Source organism: Triplophysa rosa, linkage group LG3 (assembly GCF_024868665.1).
Source record: "Triplophysa rosa linkage group LG3, Trosa_1v2, whole genome shotgun sequence".
NCBI lineage: Eukaryota > Metazoa > Chordata > Actinopteri > Cypriniformes > Nemacheilidae > Triplophysa > Triplophysa rosa.
In genome coordinates, this window is record NC_079892.1 from 12,015,394 (window position 1) to 12,037,855 (window position 22,462).

A 22,462-nucleotide genomic window follows, 5' to 3' on the forward strand; every position below is an offset into this window, starting at 1 on the left:
GGTAACGCCAGCTCAGCATGTTCCTTCTGGCTGCACCTCACAGCACATTTAGACTTAAAACTGCTGATTATGTTACTAGCAGTGTTCCACACCTGTTTATCACAGGTGCACACTGGTAAAGTACCTGTGAAAGTGACATGTCCCCAAAGTGGCCAAAAGTTTCAGTTGTTCACAAAAGTTGGAAAGTTGCCTTTTTGCACAAAGAGGCTGGAACACTTCTCTGTATGAAAAAACAAACCGTAACAACAGAACCGGCTGCTAATAAATACATGCGGGCGGCCTTGCCGCTCACAATTCCTGTCAGCTCGAAGCCAGGGCACAGACGCTCTGATAAGACTTGGCCAAAGTGCACAAGCTACTTGTGGTTGGTCGGAGGCACGGGATGTGTTGGAGTCCCAGCCAACTATTGAAAGTGGATTGGCAGCGGTCGACAGGTTTTGGCCTGACCGTAGAGGCTAACAGCAGTTTTCTTGGGTCGAGCGTGGCCAGGCATTTCTCAAGTTCCTATAATTGCTCCGGGCTCAAAAGAACCAAAAGGGGGTCATTTTGGAGGCTAGCCTTGAACCCAGCAAACTCCCCGAATGGACATGTTTTTATGTTATTCGGCTTTGATTGAAGATTAAAACTAGCTAAATTTCGCTTTACTTTTCTTGTTTCAAAGGGCCTGATTTCATAATGAAATCAGTTTCACTCCACATCTCAGCCAATGCTGTGTTTGTTATAGCAGGACCACCGCATAAAGGCGAGATTGTATTTCTTCACTGCTCCACAAGTGATTCAATTGTCAGTTCTTAATCAACTGGTATTGCAGGGAAGGCTTTCTAATTATGTAACCATAGTTTCTGACTTGTAAACAATAGATGCACATTTTGTTATGGGGTGGAATTATGTTTGAGAGCTATAGGGGGTGACATATACTGAGCAGCCCTTATGATTATTGGGTCATGGCCTTGTAAAGGATATAATAGGTTCATGATGGTTAATAAAAACGCTGGGAACAAAGTGTTCACTTAGAATGCAATTACTAGTGGCGTTTGCTACGACACTTTAGGGTTATGGAATTGAATAAAGCCACCCTGTTGAAAAAAACAGCATATGCTGGGTTAGGTATGTTTTGATGCTGGTTTGCTGGTTTGTGCTGGTTTAAGCTGGTCATGTGCTGGTTCCTCGCCAGCTTAAACCAGCTAAGGACCAGCACAAACCAGCAAACCAGCATCAAAATATACCTATCCCAGCATATGCTGTTTTTTTCAACAGGGGCATAACCCTAAATAAACATATCCCACTACAAATTAAACACCATAGCAACCGCCTAGTAATGCCTTAACAACCTATACAATAACACATTACAAATCATTACATAAATCTGCTCAGAGACTTTCTGTTTACTGCTTACATCCTAAACCATCTAGTTACACCTCTGTTACCGCCTAGCCGCTAGCTTGGCATTAGCATAGCATTGTGGTGGCAGCTTGTATACAGGCACAGCTCACTTTCTCCTCAGTGTTAAAATGTTAACAGATACAGGAACTCTTTTCTTCTTTTCTAAATAATCTTTCGGTTAAAGCTTCATAAAAGAACAATTTCACAGAAATACAGCATAACTATATTATGGGGACATTTCAAATGATATTGAATCATACAAAAATGAATCATACAAAAACGTACAATTATTCAAAAATAAGGCTCCAATTTAACCCTACACTGTAAAAAAACAGTAATTTTATTGTTTTACTTTACAGAATTTTCCCCATAAACTTAACTGTCAGTGGGGCGAAAGCAGATCGTACTGAACTGTAAGAATGAGATTATATGAATTCGTACGAATAACTACTTTGTAAAATTACAAATTGCCACAAGATTGTGTTGTTCTTTCTTACCTTTTTATAGTATGAAAAACCTTTTTCATTACAAAGAACCTTTTTTCAACAGAAAAGTTCTCTGGATGTTAAAGGTTATTTATAACCATACTTCCCAACAAAGTAGCAACCTTTTTTTAAGTGTGTAGGTCATCTATTTTCTCCTCAGGGAAAATGTCAGTTAGTACACGGTTAGGTGAACGACAATTTACATAATGAAATATGTATCTGTGTTGTAAAGAAACTGTTCCCTGTTTGAAATCTGTCGCTGGGAAATTTAATTTTAAAGAAGCGGCTGTTAATATTTAAACCGTCGCAATGCAGGGCAACATCTTTCCACATGTAAGGTTTTCTCTCGCCTTGTAATGCTATTCACGTGGAGTTTTCAGAGACGGCGTCTCGTGCTTCATCATTATAGTGTTACAGACACATGTGCTCGCTCACACACACACACACGCACGCACACACGCACACACACGCACACACACACACACACAAACAAACACACAGGTTGCCTGCAGTGTGGCTCTGATAGCTAAAAGGAGTCTAAACGGCTTCAAGGAAGCGGTCATAGTCCTTAGTCATCTGTTCTAGACAGTAAAAGGCAAACTGCCGTGGGTCTCAAACAGACTGCTGAATTACAGGGACAAAAGCTGATTCATCTTAAAGGAATAATGTTTACTCGCCTAAAACTCCACATGACAATTTTTTTCAAATGATGCATTAACTATGGCTTTCCTAGGGCTCAGTGGTTAGAGCATGGCAGTAGCAATGCCAAGGTCATGGGTTCGATCCCAGGGGATTGCGCATAGTCAGAAACAAATGTATAATGTAAGTCGCTTTAAGCGTCTGATCAATGTAAATGTAAGTACATTCTTAAAATTATATATACGTACATTCAAAAACATTGACTGATGATTGATGTCTGGATTGCTAGCAACCCTCATTATGTCACAAGACTTCAGTCTTGTGTTGCTATACCTCTATCCTACTTTTAACTCGAAATATGATTTAAAATCTGTATGACTTTCTTCCTTGTGTGGAACACAAAAGAAGATATTTTTAAGAATGTTAATAACCAAACAACCATTGACTTCCATTGCATGAACACAACACACTGAGACATTTGTGTTACACAGCGTGAAGAGTCATTTACAGGTTTTAAACCACATGAGTGCGAATAAATGATGACCACATTTCCATTTTTGTTTGAACCAACTATGCTCCTGAAATTAACAGTGTTTTATAAATCCCAATGTTAAAATGTGTTTGACTTAATCTGGATGATTTTTTAGCTGAACCCTAGCATGCACAGCTGTCGAGCATTCGCTCCCATGTCAGTCACTCAATGTTTGGTCACATTTTTAGTACTTCCACGTACTGTAGTTGGAACACATTCACCCAGTGCAGAAAACATGCTAAAAGCATCAAGGAATTTCATCTACTAAATTATTTACAGAGCACGTCAGCAAAAAACACAAGCACGCTTACACATGACTGAAACGTTTGATAAAATGGTTTTTATTGATATTAAAAATGAATGTACATGAATTGTGCATTTCGGACTTTCTAGCGTGCAGAGGTTAAATCAATTAAAACACACACAGGCTGCGTGAGCTACTGATATCAAACTGTTGCAGATGAAAAGGATCCCTTCATTTTTGCGCAAAAGGTCATATTCCCTCGTGCCGTTCACACTGGAAGTAACCGGTTCGAAAGGAAACGACAGAGAATGCAGTCCTTGCAGTTATAATGTGATAACAAAATGTCTCCAGAAATATGGGATGTACGAGTAATAACAACAATGATAATGATAACTACAATAATTGCACTGCTTTTCACGACCAATATGAAAAATTGGATAAATATTCGATTATCAAGGCAGACGGGTAGACTGCAGGCACTGCATAGCAATGCTATGGGTTCATTGTCATCATCTTGTAATGGGGCACATACAACACATCGGCTTGTTGCTGAGAATCTACAAAAACGGCCTTGTTTTAGTTTGCAATGGTCCCAGACCCGCAATACGTGAAGCAACTGTTGAAGCAAACGCTTTATCCGCTTATATTTCCTGAGTATTGGGGTAACAATTTGAAGTATGGTTTACTACGGTAGCCCTTCATCAGTTGTGATGGAGATACATTGAGGACTTGAAAAGACACCCACTGAACGGAAATAAGAGGATTTCGAGCATTGTAAGATGGTGGGTCATAAAGAAAGTATAGAGATATTTCCTCTTTGATAAACAGTTTTCTTTGACAACAGTCCTTCATGACATCATAGTGGATTGTTTCTCAATCTGCAGTATGGATGCAGTTTAATTTCTCAGTGACAAGAGGAAAAGTTGAACCAGGGACAACACCTCCTGCAGGCTCCTCATCTCCTCTTAACCCCCAAAAGCCCAGTGCTATACTTCAGAGAAGCAACATTTATGATATAAAACAAATAAGTGGCTTTAAACTGTAGTGGCTTGTGTATAACCGTCGTATATAAGACCACGTGTATGCGAATACTTGCGATAAAATAAAACCTCAAAAAGTCAAATCCATTTGGCAGATTAAAAAGCCATGCTGGAGGGAGAAAAAACCTTCCGAGAATGTGCCTATTTTTGTGTTACGACATGCCTAAGCGATCCAGGCTACAGCTGCTGTTAAAATATTGATTTGAAAATAGCCCCGTGGTGAACCAAAAAAAGCAAATATTTTTTGGTACAAAGCATCTACAAAAGCATTAACATGTAAAATGGGTATAAAGAGAGAGCGTACAACAGTCAGTTGAGCATCAGTGCTAAGTGTATTACTGTATTTGGACCGATTTTAATATATAATTTTATAACAAAATAAATAATGCCTTTATACAGTGCCCATATTTGTACTTAAACAAATAAAAGAGAAGCTTGGCGGCTCATTATGCAAGATACAGCTCAGACTAAAAGAATATTACATGATGTCCCTGGAAACTAATTATAATATATTCATATTTATTATATATATATATACATATATATTTATATATATATTCAAGTATTTGTTTTCAGGCAAAAGCATGTGAATACTACTGTACGGATAAACGTTAAAAATATATGTTAGTTGACATTATTGCGTTTTTTCCCTTTGAATTGATATTTGTGCCTTTCTTCAGAACTGTAAATAACGTTACAAAAACACAAAGCCTATTTTGCAACAACGAGAATTTCACGTTACCAGACACCCAAGGCCGGCCTTTTTTCATTTTTCCTCGAAGCGAAAAAGAACATAGAAAATACAAACATCCCACTTTTTCAGAATCATAATGTCCCGCTTCCTGCAGTGCAACGCAGGGGTTCTGTGCAGCCACGCTAGAGAGGAGAGAACGTCTCCGTGCGTTTCAACATGTTCTCGTTAAAGTCCCTATGCCGCTCCTTCCTTCAATTGCGACAGCAGCGATGGGACCAAAGGCCATACCTCATGTCATGTCTTCTGTAACAACAGACACAGCTGCATGCAGCGATATCCTCTGCAGCCAAAATGTTCTTGTGTTCACCTTCAAAAGTCACACTTTCCTTAAAACGGAAAGTTGAATAATTTTTTAAAGAAAAGAAAACGTGCTTTTCCCCCCTTCTCCTCTGAGTCCGTTCCCAAAGCTAGCACCATGACATTTTTTTAAGCTACACGTTCATAGTCCATAAAAAAATAGTGCCTTTTTTATTTACTTATCAAGAACTTTGACGTAATCCGTGGCGATGTGCAATTCGCAGACTCTCCTCTGCATTTCATCTGTGATTACAAGGTGCTGGAACAGGAATCTAATTTAACAACAATTCCTTACAGTGTGGATGTCCCTTTATAGTTAGAGGTGCAAACTAATGTGTAAAATGACTAAAAGAGAGATACTTTCATCTCAGGGGAATGCAGTGGAATGGGTTCTTTCATGCTAGCTGTTCCTCAAGTTCCGATGTCCTCCGAACTGTCGGCAACGGCAAAACGTCCGCGTCTTTCTTTCGCTTCTTCGCCTGAATAGCATTCAGCATTTTTCCTCTGCTTTTCGACGTGTCTTTTCGTTGGTGAATGAAACAGCAAGAATAGAAACTGGAAGAGCATGTGAGCATGTCTGGTTGGGAAGGAAGGTGGGTTGTAGAGGACTGCCACAGAAATGACGTCAGAGACAAAAAGCTTTGATCCCCTAGTCTTTTTTTATCAACTCTGTGCAAAAGCTCCTGGTTTCACTTGTGGCTGACATAGTTTTCTGTGGGAAGCAGGATGGGTGGCAGCTTGCTGGGAAGCGTGATGAGAGGCCTGTGGTGGTGGAGTTGCTCCTGGGCCCTGATCCTCTCCGCTTGTCGCCTGAACTTCTTGGCTCGCAGGATGGCCGGGATGCCCCGCCGTAGCCTCTGGGCGGCCTTCCGTTGCCATACATCGTATTTGGAATATTTGACGGTCACATGCTTTCTTGGGACCTCCTGTTGAAAGAAAACGAACAACAAGGTTAGAAAATATCTCAAGACTGTGAACTCTCAAAGATACATCTTCAAATAGACTGGCACTTGCTCATCTTGCTCACCTTCCTTGGAAGTTGCAAGTTCAACAAGGCTCAATGTGATCCAACAATTCCAATAATTAAGTAGCTATGCAAGGTCATATATTTGAAAAGAAAAGACTTCAAAATAGAGAACAACCAAACAGAAGATAAAGACCCAAGTGTCCAATTACATAATCAACATCCAGGTCTTTCTGGAAGACCTTTCTGATTTTGTAACCCAACCGCATGCTGTAAACCTACAGTAAAACTTGAAACCAACAGATGACCTGATAATTTTCCACTTGATCAGCAGTTTTGGAGCGATACTTGCTTACTACATCCAACATCTTTACGTCTGTTTTCGTTAAACCCGCATACTGGGATGCGTGTGTTCAGCAGAAACTGTACAAGATGTTCAAGATGGTGAGCTTGATACAGTTTTTTTGTTTCTCACAGCCGACATACCTGTTTTAATGCCGGCATCACTGAGATGACCTGTGGAGATGATGCTGAAACGTCCCTCTCCGACTTGGCGGGTTTGGCGCAGTACTGTTGTAGCAGAGCAAGGTTGCAGCTGCTAAAACAACACTCCTCCACAATCCCACGACGTGGTGCATGGCGGTTGTTCGACCTGCTTGGTTGACCTGCAGGCACAATAATGAATGTCATGAGTAGTCTATGGGCGACATGGCTTTAATTACCTTCCGGATAATGGGGCACTCTGTTGTAATACAACAAACACTGCTTATTTGACATGTTAAACAAACCAAGACGTACGGGTTAAAGATGTTTGTGCTCTAGCTTGTGTGTTTATCCCACTTGTATACTAAACGTGGTGTTGTAAACTTGGTTTATTAATGGCTTGTACAACTTGTACGAATAGCAGGTGATATTTTCTTGTTTGTAAATCGTTTTGGATGTAAACTTAAAGAGATTTTGCATTTTCATGCAGACCTGCTAGGAAATCTACCCAAAGCTGAAACCTGGTAGCTGATTGTTGGTGGTCCAAGTTGGCAGACCATCATGGACCAACAACAAACCAAGTGGTCGACCAGCAACTGACCAGCTTTGAGTATCTAATAACTCCTTTAGACAAGCCAGAAATCATCTAGAATGCTATATCCTAAACTGGGTTTTCCAGCAGGGAGTTGCCATCGACCAAGCAAACCTATTTAACAAAACCAACAAACAAGTCAATGTAAATCAAGCTACACTGCCTTGATTCCATTGTCAAAGCGAGATTTGATTATCAATTCATTGTTTTTGGACCGGAGTACATCTGCAGAGTGAAATTATGCCAAAATCGGTGGCACCAAATGGAGTCTGTTTATTTGATTTCTCATCTAAGCTGACATTGTTATGCCGTCTAATAGAGCCGTCCGTAAGTTAGTTTCGAAGAATTCACCAGGAACTCGGGGGAACAGAAGATCAGAATAGAACTGAGGGCTAAACTCTTTGCGTTTGTTTGTTTGTTTGTTTGTTTGTTTGTTTGTTTGTTTGTTTGTTTGTTTGTTTGTTTGTTTGGATGAGTGAGTGATAAAACGGTGCATATCCTTTGACCTTGTCCTTTGCCAGCTCAGCAAAGATGGGATGGAAGATATCGGACACACACTGAAAAAAGGAAGGAACGATTGATTTTCAGTCAAATATTATGTGGGCGGTTCAAACTTTTCACAGCTGTGTTGATCTGAAAAGAAGGTTCCTGATTGTAGGATGGTTAACATTAAACCGGAGTAGATCTTGTGGATGGAGGGAGGAAAATCTGTGTTGGCCCAAATTGGATAATGATAGTTCTGGGCAGTTAGGCTTCTGCGGCCAAAAGAGCACAAAGGACCTGTCTGTTTGTCCGTGCTGGCTTGACGAAGACCACAAATATTTTAAAACTTGTGTTTTTGACCCCTCAATGCATCCAGTAGGTTCACATCCAACAGTCGTATCTAGTGCAATACTACAATCAAGCATACACAACCTCTGCATTGAAATATTGGTTACGCTTAACTGGTAATGAAGCTGTCTCAATCCATCCAGTCGTGTAAACAACTTTTTTCAATTGAGTATAGCCTGGGAACATTTCTGGGGAGGTGAATGGAATGCCACTTGGGTACTATTAATTTCACTGGAGGAATGTGCAAGTAAACAACCAGGCCATTGTGGCTCGGCTAGCATCCTTTTCAAATGCAATCGCAGATATAGCGACTGGATGCGCACAGTCAGCACAATTTGCCGAGACGTGGTAATGTGTGACCTCACCACGCACATCAACATCCTCAAAGCAATACGTAGCTGAACAGGTGGGCATGCCAAAGCAAATAAAATACAGAGATATGGAAATGTACATACTGAAATAGAAGCCTCTGTCTTCGCAGACAAACTGTAAGGCATCCACCAGCTCTCCACCACATAATGTTTCGGCTGAAGCCACATCGAAGGCAGACAGGGTTAAAAACAAGATGCATATGGGCATCCGTATGGACCAGTACATCTTTATGACCTGAGGAGATGAGAACGTGCATTTTAGCGCATAATAGATAGCATACGATAAGGCTGTTTAAATTATTATTTTCAAATTATGCTTTATGCTCTTAAGAGATATTGATCAATAAGCCCATGAGTGACACACCTTCGGTTTAAACGTATATTGTAAATGTACTGCAAATTGCTTTCGATCAAAAGATCTGCCAAAGTCAAACATGTACATCTAAACTTTTTACTTTGGAAGTATTAAACCTTACTTTCTAAAATGTATTAAATTCACAGTATCTAGAACACAAGTGCATTATAGGCAGCCACATATATCTGTTTAATAACATGTCAAACTATATAGTATGTACAGTACATCGTTACTGGCGAGAACGTACATTTTAAATAAATGTATTAATTAAATAATACTTTTCGGGTCTTCAAATGACCAATGCCAAAATAAAAATGAAAACATATTTTGTTTACGCATTTTGTTTTTGCAAGACATCATTACTAAATCTAAATATCTGTTTAACAACAATACATTTCAAAAGCTGTGCATTCACCAGTGAAGTATCTGTTATTGTGTTGCATGCATCGACTTTTTAATTATACGCTTAAAGTAAGGCGGACTTGCTTATCCATGACGAAAAAAGCTTTTATCTGCTGTGTCCCACTCTTACACAACGTTCAACAAGTTGCAAGACTCCGCTATCTCATTTCTCTTAACTCAGCATATAATTTTCCTTAAATCCCACTCGTTTAAAGTGCTGTCGCCCCCTTGCGCAAATTCTCTCCTGTGCGCTTCAACCAAAAGCGAAATGTCAAAAAACATCTCACTTGCGTTATCACAACTGGACGTGCAAGACCGCATGATGTGTTATCTAAAAATCTCTATCCATTTTCCATCCGCGTCTAATTTTCCTAGTCTACATTGGTAAAACATTTCCCCATGCATGCCTTAACAAATGCATTCTGTTCAAGTCTGACAAAAAAACATCCCAGAAAGCATTTTACCTTATTCATGAAACTGTCTGTTCTCAAGCAGGTGTGGCAAAAAGATTGTTTTAGTTTGTCCTCCATGACAGTTGCTGTAATGTTTAGAAAATAATACTGTGCTGTTGTATTTGGTTGAGAATTTGTAGCTTGGATTAGTTTCTCTAGTCGGTGTTAGGATGTTGTGTGGAGCTGTCCCAAAAATCAGGCGACAGGCAAAAGTTCTCTGAGAGAAGTATTATATACCCAAACCCGCCCCTTGACACCCCCCACCCCCACCCCCCTCAGCCACCCCCCTGCTGGCCCCTAGTGCGCATGTCTGTGTGGAGAGGTAACTCGACCTGTGCTACATTTATTCTAAACACAGCAGAATTGCAGAGCAAACACATCAAAATGACAGTTTACGTCACATTTAAGTTTTTATATGCAACATTCGAGATGTCTGAAATACATTTTGGGAAAAAATCTTGGAGGATTTTTTTAATGAATACACTACTAATAATAATAAATCTAAAAAAATCAAATGTGCATCAGATTTGTACAAAAATATTTCTTAATATTTTTCTAATATATAGGCTAACAATGTCCTTTAAATAACAATAACAGTAAAAATTATACATTGTATTATTTGCTTATTAAATAATTATTATTTATTAACGATTGTTTTATTATAGATTAGTATATTATTTTAATATCAAACCAGACAATAAATGAATGCATGCATGCATACATGCATGAACCGGTGTTTATCGTTACAGAAAAGGCTGACGTCATCAATATCACAATATTTCGCTACTGGGGTCCACAGGAGGATAGGCAATGTGTAAAAGTTTACGATGGAAAGTGCCCGGGTGACGAGGGGTGAACATGAAACGCTTTATGGCGGCATTTCCTCCTCTATGCACCTGCCTTATCGATCCTCACGCGCATAGTGGCTGTAATGATGATAATTCACTTTGCAGGCTGAGCCATTCAGAGCACTGAGAGGATATTGAACAATTAGCTGCACTTGAATTGAACTTAAATTGGTTTGATTGAATTACTTGGAAATGTCATCCATCACCTGGCAAGCAATACGGGCCATTATTTGATGCAGATGTTATTTTTCACGGGCACCAGTCTCCACCACATCTGACATACAGGGCCAAAAAGTCTGCTCGTCTCTTATTAAAACACCTTTTAAAATGCTTCGATAACAATTTAGAATAAGGAACACGCACGTGCATCTCTATATGACAAATAATTCTGGTTTTCCTTACAATTACATAAATTTTTTTAATTGACATTAAAATGATGTAGGGAAATCTTCAAAGAAAATCAAGTTACTAGGTTTTATTTTTAAGGTATTGTACGTTACCTTAACTTTCCCAAACTGGATGAAAAAAGTCCTTGTTTTATACCGCTGTGAAATGGCGCCCCTGCTGATGTAAAAAGGAATGACGCTAAATGAAAAAAGGGCCTACTGGCATGAATTATCAATGCACTCTGTTACTGGAAGCACCATTATAAAGACATTAAACCTCTCTTCCTCTGTCTCCTATTATCCATCAGATGAGGGAAGCAGGAAACCCAAAAGATCTGTTGGGCGCTGCAATAAATCACTCCTCCATGCAGTAAGGACCATTTTCATCCAGTCACAGCCATGCAGAATAATGGACAGAACTGTTTGTGATATAGGACCAGCCTGTCCAGCACAAATCATTATCCACTTCCAGAGGCACCGTGCAGGTCAGTCTCTGCCTGTGGCATCATAAAGGGGTCAGGTGAGGTTAATATGCCAAGATAAGTGTTAGGTCGATACGGACAATCAACAATATCTTGCTCCACTAAAACGTTGTCCAATCAACTACAAATGCAATAAGCAAATACACCGATAGCTTTTGCTTTGCATTTAAACACCTGAATTTGTTATTATTGTGGTTTAAATGCGTCACTACAATGATATTTTAGACACCTACTGATTTAGTGTATGATAGAGTCTATCCTTGTGGGATTAAATCTCCACTTTTGTCAGATCTGTTTCGTGGTTTCTTGAGTATTCAGATGGAAGTTTTTTTCTTCTAAAAATTCTAACCACATGACATCATCACAGCAAAAGACCAGTCATTGTGCTGTCTATGGCTATTATATTATATGTGCTTACTCAATAAACGTTTGTGCATTTAACTTGCATACAGTATACTACTGTATGCTTATACTACCATCTGGTGGTCAATTTATTAAAGGCTCATTTCAGACGACTTGGTCTGGTCAAGAGTCCAGCTATTCATTTAACACTTCCAGATTTGTTTTATTTTTTTCTTCTTACAGAAAGAGTCAAACTCGTAGATCTTGATGTCTTTATAATAACATATAATATGCAGTGTCCAATACACAGTCTTCTCTCTTTGAGCTTTATTTAGGATTATAGAAATGATATTTCCACAATTATGTCACTGTTTGCTAAGATTTGGCCTATTCAGACATTCATATTTTATATTTCATGTTTTCTAAAGAAACATGAATGTAAACAGGCACCGATCAGTAAGGCCTGTGTTTACAAATGATGCAACGACGTTCAGAAGTAATAAATTATAATAAAATATTTCAAATCTGTAGGAGAATATTATTTATCACATTATATCACCATATTTTACGAATATATTTGAGATTCTAATACATTCTGAATTTGTACTGATTATATATTCAATGATATTCCGTACATATACAGGGTATATGTAATTCAGTGAACTACTTCATCTGGCTATATCTCATTCATAACTTTTGGCTTTAATAACTTGAATCACTTTACACTATCGTAAAAATTGTATATTGACAGACTTTCTGGTGAGTGATTCATTATGGTTTTGCAGTTACGATCCATCGTGAGGTTTTGAGGTTGGCACATGACTTCTGTAGCAGCAGATGCAAACACAGAGGCACAGCATGAGACCGTCACATACGTAGCACAGAGAAACAGAAGAAAGTTGACTGGTTCATCGTGACTGAATCAAGCCAACACATTCAGGGCGTCCGTGAGGACCTTCAGCTCATCTTTGATGGTCTCCAGCCCCAGCTTGACCTTCAGGGGGTTATCCAGCACCTCTATACTGTTGGTGTACGGGTCAAACCGCACAGAAAACGGCCTCTTGATGCGAGTCACATATGTTCTGTTTAACACACAAGTGTTATTTTCGTTTAGAATTATTGTAATACAAATGAAGGTTTTTATAGTTTACTAAAACTATTAAAATATGTGTGTTAACTGAAATCACATAAAATATCAGCCTAAATATTATTTGAAAAACAACCTGAATGAAAAGTATTTATTAGTATATAAAGTAAAATAGTATTTAAAACAACCTAAATTAAAATTTAAAATAACTTTAATGAATAAGTTTAAATTATGCTAAATTATTTATTAAAATCATTTACTCAATAATACAATTATTATTTGTTTCAAAATTATTAACTAATTAACTAACTATTAAATAAATAAAAACTAAACTAAAATTGAAATAAATATACATAGCAAACAACAAAGATATAATAAAGACAAAATTAATAAAATAATAAAATTAATAAGAATAAAATGATAAAAATTAAACAAAAACTATACATAAAAAAAGCTAATTCAAAATAGTAATTACTAATTAGTACTTAGCTACAATAAAACTACAATAGCTCTTATTATTTAACAGAAAACAGTTTACATTGACATTTTAGTTTAAATAAACTTTATTTAAATAAACTTTAAATATATATATATTTTTACGTATTGATTTCGTCATTTGTTTGTTTGTTTACTTAACTATTATATTTACTTACACATAACCATTGGTCAAACCTACTAGCAACTAACCTCAGTTTCTCTGTGGCGTCAGAGAAGCTCTCAGACACAAAATATATGGGTTGGTAATTTTGGTCTTGGTATGGCTGAACAGCTACAATGTCCGGATCGAACTCTCGTCTCTCTGGCTCGTCTGAGAGGGAATGCTAGGGCAACAGATCGCATTAAAATCATTTTCATAATCAAAACTTTATTACAGACTCGAGGTCAAATTTAAAGCAGCGGATATAGGCTGAAATCCACTTAAATAAACAACAGGCACCTACCACCAGCTCCCCGTAAGAAGAGAGCAAGCCTGCTCCGTACGCTTTGATTGTTCCTCCCTGCTTACACAGTCCAAACTCCACCGTGAACCAATACATCTTAAAAAAACACACAGAGAGAAAGACTTTCAGTGTTATTTAGCTCGGCTGCAGAATTAGTATGAAAAGCATGAGATGCTTGTACTTACTGTTGACAGTTTTTCAATATCTTCATCAGAGGCTCCAAGTGATGCCAGACCAATATTCTGAGACGCAACAGGAAGATTTCAAGACTTAAAGTGTGGAATAAAATATGGAGGAAATATGCTAAATAAACACACAGTATCTTTTACCTGGGAAAACTGTGCAAATGTTTTATTAGCCAGTATGGGTACATGGCCAAGAAGTTCATGGACACAATCTCTGTTAAGAGAAACATTATGAATCATAATAAAATGTGATGTGTTATTTGTTTGCAACAATGGTTTCTGCTGGTCTAAAGGATTGCACATGATAATGAATAAATGTAACTTTTGCACAACATTACATTTACTGTAGTATTTTTAATAAGCTAAAAAAGGCAACAATTAAACCTGGTTTTGAATACTATAAAAATGTCTCTACAGACTGACAGAAGTCACTGAAATAGGTGTCTCGACATCACACATTTGTTTGTGATAGTGTAAACAGCAATAAAGGAGGAGTGGTTTGCTCTATTTCTGCCAATCGAGTTAGAAGTTTCTTACGGTTCAGGCGAGTGCATGGGCGAGGAGGCGTGCCGTATGTACTGCGTACACTGAAACACACGGAAGGCCAGACTAGCCAGAAAGTCTCGTGCAGAGAGAAGACCTGCCACCGGTCTCAGCTGAAATCCAGTGCGCTCTGCATGAATGAGAGAGAGAGAGAGAGTAAAAGTGATGTATATAAGACACCGTTCAGCTTTATTAGAGAGTTTTTGTACTGTAATATGTGACTCGGATGGTCAGTCGTGGCATTCAGCGATCAAATGTGTCTAAATAATGACCCTTGTCGATGTCAATGCTGTATAACTGACCGCTTATTTGGGACACCTGTTTTATTTCCTCATATGTGCTTAATGAATTTATCTCTATTGATTGATTGATTCATTTGATTGATTGAGTAGACATGCTGTACACAGGATAATGCAACAGCAGATACAATTTTACATGTCCTAAAAATGTCTTCTTATTGGATTTGTAAACTGCCCTCCAGTGGATTACACTGAAACTTCAAAATAATCATCCAGCTGTGTCAGGTTGCTCAGGACAGAATTTTTCGTCTGTTGTTTTATAATAATAAATGTATATAATTTATATATATAATATAATTTTACTTTACTTTGTGTCGTTTGCCAGTGCTAGTTGCTAATGGGTTCTAAATGATTGTTAGCATTCTAACAACGCTGGTCCTGTCATGGATCTTTGTTTAAATAAATATCCCGTTTGTTAACCCCTTCATCACTCCCTGCCTGCAACTGGGTTCTTCAGCCACACATTCGTGACAGAATGAACGAGCCAGCCCGAACCCAGCAGGCAGCTCCAAAGGACGGTACAGGCGTCGTCCTCACGGGCCGCCCAAGCCCACTTGCTGCTAGGGTTCCGGCAGGGGAGTTACGGGAACCGGGAGTTCGCCGGGGCATTCTCGACGGTGGCGAGGTCGTCTGAGTTTGGCGAGGCGGAGTTGAAGGCGATCTTCAACTGCTGCCTCACTCAGTGCCTCGCCCCGTCGGAAAAGAGGCTGCTGGCTCCCCTTGGGTTTGCGGACATGGACATGGTTCGTGGCCAACCGGGACGGTCCCGAGGGTGAGGTTCCACTCGGAGCTTTCACCCCACGGTCGACCGCTCCAGAGGGCCTTGTCCTGGCTGCCGCTGCCCGAGGGGACTCGTGGCTTGAGCTCCATGGTCCCCGGTTCTCCTGGCGGCGCCTGTGGCGAGTGGGGGACGACGTCTGCGAACTTCTCTGACCCAGAACTCCCTCTGTCCTCCACGGACCCGACTAACTCGGCCACAGGTCCGATGAACGGGAGGAAGAGGGAGAAGCATCGCGGTGGAGCGTCCACTCCGGTGCAGCCGGTTTCCAGTCCGGTGCATCCGGTGATCCAGCCGGCGTTGCAGCCGGCGTCCAGTCCGGTGATCCAGCCGGCGTTGCAGCCGGCGTCCAGTCCGGTGATCCAGCCGGCATCCCAGCCGGTGCAGCCAGCATCCCAGCCGGTGCAGCCGGCGTCCCAGCCGGTGCAGCCGGTGTCCCAGCCAGTGATCAAGCCGGCGTCCAGTCCGGTGCAGCCGGAATCCAGTCCGGTGCAGCCGGCGTCCCAGCCGGTGATCCAGCCGGCATCCAGTCCGGTGCAGCCGGCGTCCAGTCCAGTTTCCAGCCCGGTGCAGCCGGCGTCCAGTCCGGCGTCCAGTCTGGCATCCAGTCCGGTGCAGCCGGCATTCCAGCCGGCGTTCCAGCCGGCCGTTCAGCCGGCCTCCCTGCCGGCCTTCCAGCCGGCATTCCAGCCGGCGCCCAGCCTTGTCCCCTCCTTGTCCCCTCCAGGGACTAAGACTGTTCCCCCTAGGGCTTCCCCCATCAAGCCCCCTGGGGCTTCGCACTTTCAAGCGCCACCCCGGACTAAGACTGTTCCCCCTTCTCCCTACCCTCATGGACTGCCCCCCATGAGCCCTTGTTTGGCCCCTCCCCCCCTCCCATGTTTGTTATTTTTATTGTCCCATCCCAATCCTGTTATTATTTTGTCACGTCTGCCCTTGATTTTGTTTTCTTTGTTTTGCCTTGTTTTGTCTGTCACCCAGTCTGTCTTGTCTCGTCCGTCTACCCCTTGGTGAGCACCTGGAGGTGCTCATTAAAGGGGGGGCTTCTGTCATGGCTCTGCCTCACTTAGTCATGTTTTTCTTGGTCCTGAGGCAGAGTCATGGCAAAGCCTTTGGTTATGTGTGGAGAGAAACATATTATTGTCCTTTTGACAATAATATGCGTTCTCTCCAGTGTCTCGTCATTAGCCCCGCCCCTCTCATTTCCTGTATTGTTTCCCGGCCGTGTCTAATGTCTTCCACCTGCCCTGTGTTGTTATCCCTCGTTTGTGTTTCCCTTTAAATGCCCTCGTATTTCATTGTCCTCTGCTCGTTCATTGTGTATTCACTGTTTGCTTGTCTGCAGTCATGCGCTATGTCTTTGAAAACACCACGTCTTGTTCCTGTATGTGAGTTACCCCAGTTTAAGTCTAGTGTAGTTCTTGTCTAGTTTTGTTCTAGTTTAGTTTAATTAGTCTATGTCCTGTTTCGCCAATTGTCCTGTTATATGGTTTATACCCCATCATGGGTCTTTGTTTTTGTTTCTTTGTTTAAATAAATATCCCGTTTGTTAACCCCTTCATCACTGCCTGCCTGCAACTGGGTTCTTCAGCCACACGTTCGTGACAGGTCCCGAACAACTTCCTGTTCATTTTTTTAACTACACAAACATTTGAACAAAATACAACCATCAGAACATTTATAACCGAATCGAAATGTTCAACGAATATCTTTAAAATTGTAATATATGTGACCCTGGACCACAAAACCAGTTTTAAGAGAGATTTAGATTTTTACATCATCTGAAAGCCGAATAAATAAGCTTTACATTGATGTATGGTTTGTTAGTACAGCATTGTATTTGGACATATGTGTAAGATGGTTCTGGACCAGTGGTCTATAAGTAGTCTCATGCAGAAGGTCTGGATTCCACAGTCGCTTTCATTGGCCAAGGACAGCCCTAGAGGCCATCGGACTGACGTAAAAAGCAACCAATCACAGTTCGCCTTTATTTCCAGGCAGACCGTTAAAGAAATCACATGTTGAATAAGATACATTTACTGTACACAGTACATCTATTCATCTAGCCATCCAAAGTGATTTACAACATCTTCAATCTATACATTTTATCTGCATATGTGTTCCCTGAATCAACACCATCATCTTTTGCACTCCTCGCATAATGTTCTATCAGTATCAGCTACACGTTTAAGGTTCTGCTGATGATATAATCTGATTCATACCTTTTAAGAAGCGGGACACATCCTCAAGCTGAGGGATGTTTTCGGGGCTGTAGCCACAGTGTTTCTCTAGTAAATGGAAAGCCTCTAAATGTTCACTACATGCGTGGGTCGTGTACAGATCTCTGAGGGTAAAGTAAACCTCACGCCTGTATGGACACACATTTCGGCACAGTTGAGGACTGATAACATTATAGTAATGTATACGTTATATATATTAGAACTAAACTCACCATGTCCCGATTTCTTCTTCTGTGTATTCAACTCTAGGAATCGGCTCTCGGCTGGGAAGAGACAGGTGTCAATCAAAAATCTACAGGATATCCAATGTCCATGAAAAGCAAAGGCAAATTGTACGGTTGTAAACATACTGTTTGTATTTGAAGGCAATGTCTCCAATCATCTTCCGCCGCTTTCTGTAAACGGGGTCAGTGAACCCCTGCAAAAAAATATTTGAAAGAATTATAAACCTTGTTGATCCTTTGCTAGTATAATATTATTTTGATTGCATGTTTGGTATCTTAAACGAGATCTGAGCCTCTGAGTCTATACGTTTTTTTGGTTTGGGACTAAATAATAAGTACTGTACATGCCTTTACGACAGAATGCAATTTTAGCAAGAATAATTAAGATATTTTTGTATTCTTACAAGGAGCAGCTGATCCGCTTACCGGATGATCCTGATCCAAATCAGGGTCAAATTTGGTGACAAGGTGATGGCATCTATCCAGTTCAGCAATTTTTCTGGGAAACCAGTGAACTGAAGAAAGAAAAAGATATGAAACACAGCACACTGTAAGTTACTCTTAAAACAGAATAGGATACTTATATAGTAGTCCAATGGTTCCACGGATGTACATTTAACTTCTTTGGTGGTTTTGACGTCCTCTGCGCTTCTCTTTAGGGAGCTGACCAGCGTACTGACATCTGACAGATGGACTTCACATTGAACATAATATTCCAGCTCTTCTATTCCATCCTTTGGCTTTCGACTGGGTCTTGTCTCAAGATGGTGGATCTTGGCTTCAAAGGTCTGTGGTGAACAAAAATAAAATCTTAAAAAGTCTGGTTGAAAAAAATGAAATATTATGTATGTTTAATATATTATGTTGTTATAGTAATATATTGTTGTTCATTGTTCATTCTTATTAGTTCATTGTGCGTAAATTAATGTTAACAGATACAACATTAGATTTTAAATTGAAAATTACCATGAACTAATAAATCGTGTAGATGTATTGTTATCTGTTAGTTCATTTTAGTTCGAACTACTTTATTGCAAGAGTTGATATGTGTCACGATCACGTTGGTGAACTTTTCTGTTACTTCCTGTTCTGTGCCATGTTTTGTAGTCCTTTGTAGTTTTTAGTGTTAATTAGTTCCTCCAGGTGTGTCTTGTTATCTTGTTAGTTTCTATGTATTTAAACCCCAGTGTTTCCTTTGTCTGGTGGGGGTCCATGTATTGGGTTAATCTGGTTCAATCTGGTTCTTGTCCTGTTAGAGGTTTTGTTATGGTTCTTGTTCTTAGTTTGCCATGTGGATTACGAGTTTCTTTGTTTTGATCTTTATGTTGTCATCATTTAATAAACTTCATCATTTACTGCAAATGGAGGGCAACCCTTAATTGGATAATCTGTCAAACCCTCCACGTTACAGATTTAAATACATAGAAACTAACAAGATAACAAGACACACCTGAAGGAACTAATTAACACTAAAATCTACAAAGGACTACAAAACATGGCACAGAACAGGAAGTGACAGAAAAGTTCACCAACACAGGGGAAACACGGACTGGGATCGTGACAATATGATATGTAAAGTAAAAGTAAGTGCTTCTATCATATTTTTTGTGAACGTTCATATAAACGTTCATTTAACTTTCAGCTACATAAATAATTCAAAACATAAGTATTTTAAATTAAATGCATAGCATACAAATTAAAACGATGTGTAACTCATTCAACAACTTGCAATGCTTTTTTACTTCAAAAAAAGAATGAAAACAGTATATGAATATAATTGTTAATGCATGACATATTGGAGTAATATGTAACAATTCTAAAAGAAATAAAGTGTATTTTTTCATGAAAAAACCCATCTGGCTTACCTCAAAAACCTTCAGAGTGCGGGACAGCGCTGGACTCTTTGAGCCCCTCAAAGAAAAGAAGAGACTGAGCAAAGCCTTTCCATCGCTCTCTTCAAACACGATCTGCTCGCTGAGTCCCGCCGTCTCCGCCGCTGCGGCCGCCGCCTCACGCTCTTTACGCGCATCCTCTATCAAACTCTGTCGCCTTCCCACAAACTTTAGTGACTGCAGAAGTATAAAACAAGAGCACACGTAGATTGACTAGGTGTGCTGTCTTCTATTGTACGATGTAATAACTTAGCCCTGCTTACCTTTTGGACATCGGATGGATGTGATTTACATCTCCAAAGGCGCATAAGAACGTCAATGCATTCTATGTAAACCTGTCGTATAACTTAGACTCAATCATATGAACTGTTGTGCAGCCGTTTTCTAAGTGCTTTTTATTGCGTTTGGATTCTAAGCAGTGCGCAATGCTGTGCGTAAAACGGGGACTACGTGTTCTGCGGCTTGCTGGCGACATAATATGCTAAACAATTCTGGTATAAATATTTAATTAGAAACATTATTCCCTCAAATTACACTGAGGATGATATACTATATGGATTAATACATTTGTAATGGTGTCGTGCATGCGCCTATCCATTAATCGTTTCCTGTTTCCTGTATTTTTCCCTCGCCCAAACTTGTGACTTCAAGGGCTATTATCTTAAATGAATACATGTGTATATTATTTATGTTTCTCACATCAAGTGGCATCAGCAAAGAAGTTAAGGACCTTAGAACTAACTTTTGACTGTTTCAAGGTGATTTGAGTTGAGGGTTTAAGTTACCCTTGAGTTTAAGATCTCCTGTACATGTATTATTTATCAAATCACTATATGGATCTTTAAGATTGACAAAGTGTCCAATGTTTAGTAGTAGTAGCCTACGTATCAATTGCATTAATGTTTTAAACCTAACTAAGCTTATGTCTATTAAACTGCTCTTAGTGTCTTTTATAAAACAAATCCAATGCATTCAATTATTTTAAAATATTCAATATAAAAAATAAAGAGTCGGCGAAGTTTCCAAAAACAATATCTGACCACTGTTTTTGCGCATTTGTATGGATTAGTTGATGGTATCCAAGCTCCAAATTAAGCTCAATGCGAACAAAATCATTAAATCATTTCTTATCATAACATGTTTTCAAATTGCCACGGATGCTATTTTAAATGATTTTCTCTTCTCATAGACATGAGAAGAAAAATCTTACCGTGATGGAGTCGGAGCGCTCGAGTTCAGACGCGGCTCTTCTGATGCTCTTTGTGGATGATGTGGAGCTGCTTGAGTTCTGCATATTCAGATGATAATCGCAGTCTAAAATCTCTTGTGGTCTCTTGGGATTCCGAGCCAATTTCTTACATCTCCTTCTTTCTCTGTTATTTATACAGACACTTTCTCTTTACTGACGTCAAACCGATCCCCTCCTTTTCCACCGTCAAACGTCTTGAAGCCGCTCGCGCCGCATTCGTTCATAATTTGATTCGTTTCTTGCCGCGTAACTGTCTGTTCACATTTAAAATGCGTGCGTCTCGCCACTTACCTCCTGTTTGTTTATGAATTTTACACAGTTTGCTTCAGCCACACAATTGATTTGCTTTAGCACAAATGACACGTCCCTGGCAAAAATAACTTTTAAAAAGTAGGCCTAATAAAGAAATAAAAGGTTCATTGTTGTTAGTGTAATGCTTCGTTAGATTTCTTTATCTAAAAAAGAGGAAATCTCAAGGATACCCAAAAATAAAACATTTTGCAGATTTTTGCAGTTAACTATAGTAAAAGTGATAGATAGTTGTGTTACCATAGTTGTAATATCATAGGTAGATTACATTGAGAAAATGTGTGATTTAAGTAGTAAAACCATAGTTAATTTATAATATGCCCTTATGAGATTGTTGCTTCATTTTCCTTTTTCAGGAGAATGTCGCTCTAACATTCAGTCGAAGTTGTTTAATCCAAAGTGATTTATAGTACAGTAACCAAACGTGTCTCTATTGTGCCCTGTGGTCATGATGAAAGAGCAGAATTATGAGTCATCCCATTTGAACCTCTGACTTTTGTTTTAGCAACCCCCTAAACATCACCTGACCACCCTGAGGGTCTTACATGTTATGTGACAGCAACCAGAGGTGAGTTGGAGATAGTTCACCCAAAAAGGAAATCTCTAGTTGTTCCAAACCTGTATAAATTTCTTTGTTTGGTTGAGCACAGAGAAAGATATTTGGACGAATAGTTCTTCGACCCCATTGACGACCATAGTAGGAAAAATTACAATGGCATTCAAAGTGTCCTGCAGAACTGTTTGCTGTCCTACATTCTTCAAAATATCTTCTTTTGTGTTCAACAGAAAAAAAAACTAGTCAATGGGGTCCAAGAACTGTCTGGTTATAAGCG

At 39.6% G+C, this 22,462-nt stretch overlaps 2 protein-coding genes across 2 annotated transcripts; both read right to left on the reverse strand.

Moving 5' to 3' along the window:
• Positions 1-3,364: 3,364 nt before the first annotated feature.
• Positions 3,365-10,015, reverse strand: igf2b (insulin-like growth factor 2b). Its single transcript, XM_057329112.1, has 4 exons — positions 9,837-10,015; positions 8,700-8,850; positions 6,825-7,003; positions 3,365-6,300 (listed from the first exon to the last, which is right to left on the reverse strand). The coding sequence occupies exons 1-4, from the start codon at positions 9,900-9,902 to the stop codon at positions 6,064-6,066; spliced, it is 633 nt and encodes a 210-aa protein (XP_057185095.1). The 5' UTR covers positions 9,903-10,015; the 3' UTR covers positions 3,365-6,063.
• Positions 10,016-12,105: 2,090 nt separating this feature from the next.
• th (tyrosine hydroxylase) lies at positions 12,106-21,466 on the reverse strand. The gene is made up of 13 exons (XM_057329111.1): positions 21,282-21,466; positions 20,045-20,248; positions 18,793-18,967; positions 18,606-18,694; positions 18,306-18,373; positions 18,168-18,218; positions 17,938-18,083; positions 14,633-14,768; positions 14,240-14,309; positions 14,096-14,152; positions 13,911-14,006; positions 13,657-13,790; positions 12,106-12,964 (listed from the first exon to the last, which is right to left on the reverse strand). Exons 1-13 carry the CDS (start codon positions 21,363-21,365, stop codon positions 12,805-12,807), a joined length of 1,470 nt encoding a protein of 489 aa, XP_057185094.1. The 5' UTR covers positions 21,366-21,466; the 3' UTR covers positions 12,106-12,804.
• Positions 21,467-22,462: the final 996 nt, after the last annotated feature.